Source organism: Limulus polyphemus, unplaced genomic scaffold, assembly GCF_000517525.1.
Source record: "Limulus polyphemus unplaced genomic scaffold, Limulus_polyphemus-2.1.2 Scaffold929, whole genome shotgun sequence".
Classification (NCBI taxonomy): domain Eukaryota; kingdom Metazoa; phylum Arthropoda; class Merostomata; order Xiphosura; family Limulidae; genus Limulus; species Limulus polyphemus.
Genome location: NW_013666539.1, coordinates 108953 through 118829, shown reverse-complemented (window position 1 = coordinate 118829; position 9877 = coordinate 108953). Strand labels below are relative to the sequence as shown.

The window sequence follows — 9877 nt, the reverse complement described above, 5'->3', positions numbered from 1 at the left end:
TTAAACTGATGGAGTATATGGGAAGTGTCATAGGAACAAACATTATATGAAGTAATTATAGTATTTTGACATTTGTGTATAAAGTTAAAATCATAAATAATATACAACGTTAAACTGGTACACAATTAAAAACATTTTATTTAGGCCTTTCTTTGGCCTTCAAAAAGTTGACGACTCTACATGTTTCGGCGTTACAACGGCCATAGATAGGCCTAAATAAAATGTTTTTAATTGTGTACCAGTTTAACGTTGACTATTATTTATGATTTTAATTATATGAAGTTTCGTAAGTTTTGTTCGTGATTAATGAATAAATAAATGTTATATTGCACAGGAATGACACTACTATACTAAAGTTACAAGTTTTGGTTGTTACTATGACATCATGAGTTCATGTCTTCAGTGAAGACGTATACTTTAGGCACAAGAAGTTTGTTTGTTACCATGCCAACACGAGTTCATGTCTTCAGTGAAGACGTACAGTTTAGATACAAGCACTTTGGTTGTTACCATGCCAACATGGGTTTGCGTCTTCAGTGAAGACATATAGCTTAGATACAGGAACTTTGGTTGTTACCATGCCAACACGAGTTCATGTCTTCAGTGAAGACATATAGTTTAGATACAGGCACTTTGGTTGTTACCATGCCAACATGGGTTTGCGTGTTCAGTGAAGACATATGGTTTAGATACAGGCACTTTGGTTGTTACCATGCCAACATGGGTTTGCGTCTTCAGTGAAGACATATAGTTTAGGTGCAGGCACTTTGGTTGTTACCATGCCAACATGGGTTTGCGTCTTCAGTGAAGACATATAGTTTAGATGCAGGCACTTTGGTTGTTACCATGCCAACATGGGTTTGCGTCTTCAGTGAAGACATATAGTTTAGATGCAGGCACTTTGGTTGTTACCATGCTAACATTGTGAGTCGTTTCCTTGGGTAAGCTATTCTGTCACATCTTTATAATATTTGTGAGTTGGTAAGAATAATGCCCTGTAAGGATCATTTGAGTTGGGGAGGATGTTTGTTTCTCCACAATAGGATTCAAGCGTCATTCTTATAGCACATTCACAGCCCCAAAATGAATTTTTGCAATAAAGGGACGCGAGCCATAAACCTTCGGATTCACACTCTGAGAATATTATCCATTAGGTCAGGCCCGTACTTTTTCGTTAACTTTGAATTTTCAAGTGACTCATTTCAACTAAGTACAAACGATAGTCGAATTTCGTGACATTATATTCTAACTAGTGAGAGAGCTCAAGAGGAAGGTGTACTGTAACGTCTTATGAAGTTATGACACGAATAAATAATATATTTATTAACCAATTTTACATCAACTACGCGCAATTTTATCGTTTTCTGGGGCGTACCAAGCAAATGTATGTTATATATATATATATGTATTTTACATATCATTATAAAATTCTGTAATTCGACCAGAAACCTTTATAAATAAGCAAGAAGTTAAAACTGATATTTTTGTCTTTACAGAAAGTTGATCTGGCAGCTGGACCGTTCACAGTAAATGTTGATCGTCGTCGCGTGGTTAATTTTAGCGAAACTTTGTTCTCTGACGATATAGGAGTTTTAGTAAAGAAACCAGAAAAGAAAGACAATACAGAGAAACTTCTGGCACCGTTTACTTTGCGGGTGAGTACTGTACTTTTGAGCTTTTTGTTCTGGATATTATGTATGCTTTCTTATGGGTGAGATTGCTGTTAAGTAAAATACATTACGTAAAGGTGAACAGCCATATTTTACACTGGCAGGTTAGGTGATACCTTGAAGTTTAGTCCTCCTTATTTTGCTATAGGAAGCTGCTTGCGGGTAAGTGTAGCACTAAACAAATTTTGTTTATCACTTATGGACCCATTGATCTTATGAGTAAGTACAGGTCAAAAACTGACTGTTAAACACTTGTGGCACCATTTATCTTATGGGTAAGTATATGTATAAAACTGACTGTTAATCACTTGTGGCACCATTTATCTTATGGGTAGGTATATGTCTAAAACAGACTGTTAATCACTTGTGACACCATTTATCTTATAGGTAGGTATATGTCTAAAACAGACTGTTAATCACTTGTGGCACCATTTATCTTATGGGTAGGTATATGTCTAAAACAGACTGTTAATCACTTGTGGCACCATTTATCTTATGGGTAGTATAGGTCAAAACTTACTGTTAATCACTTGTGGCACCATTTATCTTATGGGTAGTATAGGTCAAAACTGACTGTTAAACACTTGTGGCACCCTTTATCTTATGGGTAGTATAGGTCAAAACTGACTGTTAATCACTTGTGGCACCATTTATCTTATAGGTAGGTATATGTCTAAAACAGACTGTTAATCACTTGTGGCACCATTTATCTTATAGGTAAGATAAATGGTGTCACAAGTGATTAACAGTCTGTTTTAGACATATACCTATGGATAGGTACATGTCTAAAACTGATTGTTAAACACTTGTGGCACTATTTACTTTATGGGTAAGTGTAACTCCAAAACTGATTGTTAAACACTTGTGGCACCATTTATCTTATAGGTAAGTATAGGTCAAAAACTGACTGTTAAACGCTTGTGGCACCATTTATTTTATGGGCAAGTGTAACTCAAAAACTGACTGTTAAACACTTGTGGCACCATTTACTTTATGGGAAATGTAGATCTAAAACACTTCATCGCAGGAATAAACCTAAATTAATATTTTAAAATATGTAATAAATAGCAGATGTTCTTCAAATAACTGCATAAGCAGTAAACAAAACTTTAATTAATGGGTTAGATATTTTAATTCCCCCGGTGGGACAACGTTAAGCATACGAACTGATAACGCTAAAATCAGGGTTTCGAGTCTCTCAGTGGACACAGCAGATAGCCCGATGAGGCTTTGGTATAAGAAAAACACTCATAAATATTTTAATTAACACGTGCATAAATAAATAGCTGCGCTTATTTTCCAAAATGATTGAAACAGTAGATTCGTATCTGGCAATTGACCAGTTGTATCGAACTTCATGTAAATCCAACTGTCCACTGCTTCACGGGGTTTACAAACAATGGGCAGCAGCTGCCACATGTTGAACCCTGTTAGGTTCAGTATATTCCCCGAATAAAACATCTCATTTAGCTACAAATATGGAACAATATTAGATACATTTTTATGACAGGATTTTTTTGAGATATTTTAATCTATCTACTCATGCCCAAATCTACTGTTGGTAACATGCTGATGCGCTAATACTGAATATAGGCCAGATCGCCGAAATAAGCATCGAGATGATTTTTGAAACATGGTGTGAAACAAAATGAAACCATACATCAATTTTAACATCCAAGGCTTTAATCTGATCTCAGAATTTAAAGAAAGACTATCCGCCGCTGTTCCTAACATTTCATGGATGGAATTTAGTCCATACAGAAATGTAGTAGGCAAATTAAAAGTCCAGGGGCCGCCTTAGGGCCATGAAAGCTTTTGAGTTTGGGATTAAGTTTTATGCATTCTCCTGCTTTTCCTGAGAATAATTTTCGTAATTCGGATGCCTTTTTACTGGAACAGATTGAAAAGTGGTGTATGACGGCGGACCTCCCGCTTCTTACGTCACTGCATATTCTGAATGTTAGACGTTGATCTTTGAGATTGTGAAAAAACAAACAAACAAACAACATTATAGGGAACAATGGTTCCCACTGTATTTTGTTACGTTCGAACAGACAGTTCTGGGTGGATTTGACGATAACATGAGACATGTTTCATCCCATCCACGAGGAAGAGTGGGATAGTATTATTGTATGAGCTTGTTTTATATTATTTGAAGTACGTACATTGGTTTTATTTAAAGGGGTCATTAATGCCTTGTCCTGTTCGAACATTCTGGAACACCTTGATGTGATGGAACTGTATGAGAAATAACCATGCTTCTGTAAGCATGATGACGACACTACGAGGAGGAAGGAAAATAGGAGTGTTTAAATATACCAAGAGCAATTTTAAATAAATACAGTGTGCGGACTTACAACGCTAGAAACCGGGTTTCGATACCCGTGCTGGGCAGAGCACAGATAGCTCACTGTGTTCTTTTGTGCTTAACTTCGAAAAATAAACAAACAAATAAATACAGCAACAATGTTTATACATGTACTACACGAGTCTTCGAATGTATCCTACATTCTACAGGAAGTATGTGTTTAAAGAAGAAGTACAGGAGTACGTTCTATATTAGTTTTGGAATATGTATTACATGTACTACACGAGTCTTCGAATGTATCCTACATTCTACAGGAAGTATGTGATTAAAGAAGAAGTACAGGAGTACGTTCTATATTAGTTTTGGAATATGTATTATGAGGTTAGTTTAGTATGTACTACAGAAATGTTTTCTCACATATGATGGAACTGATTATCAGAAATATATTTTAATATGAATAGCCAAGTTGTGTTTGATATGTACTTCAGTCTTTTAATATGAGCTACAAAAGGTTTAATATGCGCTACTGGACTCCTTTATTATGAGCTACAAAATGCATAATATGCACTAGTGTATTCCTTTAATATGAGCTACAAAAGGTTTAATATGCGCTACTGGACTACTTTATTATGAGATACAAAATACTTAATACGAACCAGTGCACTCATTTAATATTAACTACAAAAGGTTTAATATGCACTACTGAAGTTCTCTAATATGAGCTACAAAAGGTTTAATTCTCGCTACTTAACTAACTTAATAAGAGCTACAAAAGGTTTAATGTGCACTATTGGACTCCTTTAATACGAGCTACAAAAATGTTAATATGCGCTACTGAATTCCTCTACTATAGAATAACAAAGTATAACACAAGAGTGTTTTGTGATTTTTTTAAGAACAGAGCATGTTGGAAGAAACACGTAATTTGACTATTTACTAATTCCTAAAGGCATTCCTGAACCGTTTTTAGGATTTTGTTTCTAAAACGTTTCGTATTTCAATCTTTCAGGTGTGGTGTGCAATAATTTTAGCTACAATCTTTATGGGATTAACGTTGTTCGGCGTACTGTGTCTTCAGACATACCTTCTTTGTTCTGGAGAAGAAAGTGGCGAAAAATACAACTACAGTTTATCGAAATGCATGTGGTTTGTATATTCAGGGCTTGTTAAACAAGGTTTGTTTCTCTTGATACTAATAGTTATAAGTTTGTTTGTTTGTTGTTAAGCACGGAGATACACAATGGGCTATCTGTGCTGTGGCCACCGCAAAGTATCGAAACCGGATTTCTAGCGTTGAAAGCCCTCAGCCTCATTGCTGAGCATCGGGGCGCGTTCTAGTGAAATTAATGAAATAATTACCGCTCTAGGCGTTGGCTATTTTTCTTTATTGTGTATCAATTAGCCCCTCAGTGGCTCAGCAGTAAGTCTGAAACTTATAATGGTAAAAACTAGATTTTTATAACCGCGGTGGGTACATCACATATAACCCATTGGGTAGTTTTGCGGTTAAGAACAAACAAATAAACACAATTCGATCGAAACATAGAATATAGAAGTTCTTTTGTACCGAGCTGTGGGTATAAGGTTCCTTGGTTCGCGTCTCGTTATCATACATACACAAATTTCTCTGCACTTTAGAGCCGTGGGTGTTTTATAAGAGGCAAGGTCAAACCCAAACTTTCGTTCTGATAAAACCCACCCCAAGAATTAGCGGTGGGTGATATTGACTAGCTGATTTCCCTCTAACCTACCCATTAAAAATTAGGGAACAACTAGCACAGGTAGCCCTCGTGTAGCTTTGAGCAAAATGCAACAATAAACTTTTGTATTCTGTTTTTATATATAATCTAACTCATCCATATAAAAGTCTTATTCTGTGTTTATATATATAATGTAACTCATCCATATAAAAGTCTTATTCTGTGTTTATATATAATGTAACTCATCCATATAAAAGTCTTAAGAAATGAGCTATTCATTAATATTAATTTTAACTCCCTTATTTGTTTCTTTAGCAATTTTTTGTATACATAAAGCACACTGAGTGAAAGTAGCCTGTATTTCGTTCTAATTGTTCTAGAAACGTCTAAAAACACAAGTAGGAATGTACAAAGTCTCCGCATTACTTTTCTTTCTTTTTTTTTTGTTAGTAAGTTTATTTACTCTATACGGCGACAAACAGACAACATTTGAGTGTTAATTATTAAATATCCACCGGTGAGACAGCGGTAAGTCCACGGTTTTACAATGCTAAAACCCGGGGTTCGATTCCACGCGATGGACACAGCAGATAGTCCAATGTGGTTTTTCTCTAAAACGAATGAATAAAGTAGTTATTGAATTATTTCTACAAATTTATGAAAACGAAAAAAAGAGTATTAAACTCCCACATTTAGGCTTAATAATTTCAAGAATATGAAAGTGGTATTTAAATTATTATAAGCACTTTAATGTATACATTAGTAACACAGAACACTTTCCTAGAAGATAGTACGTATTTGTTTTTTGTTTTTCACAAGACAAAACAATACCATCATCAAGCACAGTTCTCTCTATAGTTCAGACAGTTTTTGCTAGGTGCTGAAGACGTTCCCATCTCCGACTCAGTAAGGATCCTCTTCGCCACCTGGTGGATGTTTACGTTACTCGTGACTGCCTTTTACACTGGGAACCTCACGGCTTTCTTGACCTCATCCGTATACAAGCTGGGTAATTCTTTAGAATCCGTACTGAATGATCCAACGACAAAATGGCTTGTCGATTACGGAAGTGCTCTAGACTCGGCAATTGAGGTTTGTATTAATAAATAGACTCGGCAATTGAGGTCTGTATTAATAAATAGATTCGGCAATTGAGGTTTGTATTAATAAATAGACACTCCAACTGAGGTTTGTTTTAATAAATAGATTCGGCAGTTGAGGTTTGTATTAATAAATAGACTCGGCAACTGAGGTTTGTTTTAATAAATAGATTCGGCAATTGAGGTTTGTATTAATAAATAGACACTCCAACTGAGGTTTGTTTTAATAAATAGACTCGGCAATTGAGGTTTGTATTAATAAATAGACTCGGCAACTGAGGTTTGTATTAATAAATAGACTCGGCAACTGAGGTTTGTTTAATAAATAGACTCGGCAACTGAGGTTTGTTTTAATAACCTAGATCAACGCGGAAGTGCAACTGTGATATTATTAAAACTGAATAAAGCATTAACATAAAACATTCACGGATAGTGGATTTCTTATGAAAAAACGTAGTGCGTCAGCAGTCGAATTATTGTGTATTGGTACGTTTTAAAGGGAACTGAATTTATATTCGAAGTCTACTGTTTCGACACTTCAAAAAGCAAAACAAAACAAAAAACGCATTTAGGGTTGTACATTGGTGGCCATCTGGCTTTGTTGAATGACCAGAAAATTACTTTGCCATGCAGTTTCTAAGGTTCTTTCAAATTTTAATTAAATGTTAGTTGCTGTTATTGAATAACTAGAAGTGTGAAGGAACAGCTATTAATGTCTGTCGTTCAGAAACATTAATGGAGCGGAAATTAAAGATTAATATCATGAAAATGTTATCCTATTCTATCCAGATTTAAAGGAAAAATAATAATGAATTGCCTCATTTCATTATATACAGACGAATGAAAAACTTACAAAGACTGCAACATACACACAAACATTAATATAATGAGAGAGTTAAATATTGTAAAAGTTAGGTTCCTGAAAATCCCTGTGCAATTGGCAAATGACAGAAATTGAGTATGTTTTATTAAAACAATTACGTCATCACATCCGGTCTTGCTATGTCTGACTACTGTTCATCTTGACAATAGTCCTACGGCGTAGGTTTGGGTGCAAAAGGCTCCGTTGTAAAGCTGGCATGTCTAAAGCTCAACACTCCTCTCTGCGTGCTTTTCATAATCCGTCTATTGGAAAATGACGAGGATTTCCTATATAGAACATACGTAGAAAACGTCACAAACGCTTTCTGGGTGTAAGCATAACTTTTAGAACCGGGCATGTCATAAGGGCGATGGGTAAGTTAAGATATTTAATTTCAAAATAAGATAAAATAAACATGTATTTTCCAAACACATGCCCTAACCTTTCACGGAAGTATAAATAGTTAAAATGAAAGTTTTTTTTTAACTGTTTAAGCATTTCTTGAAGTATGAACAAGGATAATCAACAACAAATAAATTAACAATATAAGGTTAAAAACAAAAGAGTGGATTATATCAAGTTGCCCTCCAGTGGCTCAGCGGTAAGACTGAGGCTCACACGGCTAAAAATCGGGTTTCAACACTCGTAGTGGGCACAGCCCAGACAGCCCATTGTATAGCTTTGTTCTTAACAAGAAACAAATAAACAATTATATCAACACATAATTCATATTGGTTAAATTAATCTAGTCCCTTAGAGATCTTCCAGAATTAGAAGAATGTATAATATTAGCATTCCAAACACACTGTATTTGTAATATCCATTGCCGACGACGCGTTTCTCACATCCCAGAGCTCATCAGGTCAGGCTGAGATGCAACAAACACAGCAGTGGTCGGATTGGAGGAAACGCGTCGTTGGCAATGGATATGACAAATATAGTGTGTTTGGAATGCTAATATTATACACTCTTCTAATTCATGAAAATTCCTAAGGAGCTAGATTAAAAATGTAATAGGCCTAATACTAATGTCTTATGACAAGCAAAATTGTAATAATTCTTCGCCAGCCTGTAAAAGGCGTATACACCATAACAATTAGGTTATCAACTAAACTACTAGGCAGTACGAAGATTCCTTAATTAACGATTTCATAATTCATATTACAGGCGTAGTAACAATAACCGTATTACTTATGATTGTTATTAGATTACATTATTTCAACAAAAAAATCATAAGCAAATTTCCTGTCAGAATACTAATCTTCTAATAATATTTTAATTTGAAGTATACAGACACTGAAACTTTGAGAGTAGTGCTTCAAAAGTTCAAGGAAGTTCTTTCAGACAAAACACACTACCTGGAGGTTTTAGGCCTTAGTCCTTCGCTATTTTAGGTAGTTTAAGCTTATGCTTCAGCTGTTAAGAACTAAACACTTCAAATATTTACTGGCTAAAAAAATTTGACTCTCTGGCTTATGTTTTTTTTTTCTAGTTTCCCACTGACACATCTTTTAGGCAGCTCCATGCATCAAGGTTGAAAGGAAAATGTGATACGACCGAAGGAGACGATGAGGCTGTGATTCTTGTAGAAAAAGGAGTTAAGTTATTGAATACGAAGGCTGAGTCGAAGAATATATATATATATTTTCACTCCAATGAAATACTAGATAAAGTTTGATATTTAAAAAACAGAAAACGTTAAATACAGTAAATAAATTAGTATACTTGATTTTTGATACATTCAAAACAATAACATAATTTATTTCCTCTTTGTAATTTTCATAGATTAACAGTAATAAATGTAGGATCGGTTTTAACCCTTAGTTAACAATTTTGTGATATGGAAAAAACATTTTGATAACATAATTACTACGATCAAAACTAAAATAAATTAATTTTCCAAGTCAGTTATTTCTAACCATTTCTTGGACTAATCAAGTTATGTGGAATTAAAGATTTTGCATAATTTCTGCCCTAGGGACGAATTTCTTTAGCGTGCTGTGCCGGGTCACTTTCGTACTTCCTTAATATTAAAACATCTCAACATTTTTATCTTGTCACGAGGGAAGCTGGATCATTGATAATTTTAACAGTTTAATTCATTTAAACGAGTCGCAAAATGAACAGGCCCGGCATGGCCAGGTGGTTAGGGTGCTCGACTTGCAATCTGTGGGTCGCGGGTTCGAATCCCCGTCACTCCAAACATTCTCGCCCTTTCAGCAGTGGGGGCTTATAAT

At 35.1% G+C, this 9877-nt stretch overlaps 1 protein-coding gene across 1 annotated transcript in view; it reads left to right on the top strand.

Annotated features, from left to right (window-relative positions):
- LOC111086216 (glutamate receptor ionotropic, delta-1-like) overlaps nt 1–9877 on the top strand; it is a 44458-nt gene that overhangs the window by 20835 nt on the left and 13746 nt on the right. The window contains exons 5-8 of the mRNA XM_022388165.1: nt 1497–1655; nt 4988–5153; nt 6556–6770; nt 9133–9238. Coding sequence (XP_022243873.1) covers nt 1497–1655; nt 4988–5153; nt 6556–6770; nt 9133–9238 — 646 coding nt within the window. The remainder of the gene's footprint in view (nt 1–1496; nt 1656–4987; nt 5154–6555; nt 6771–9132; nt 9239–9877) is intronic.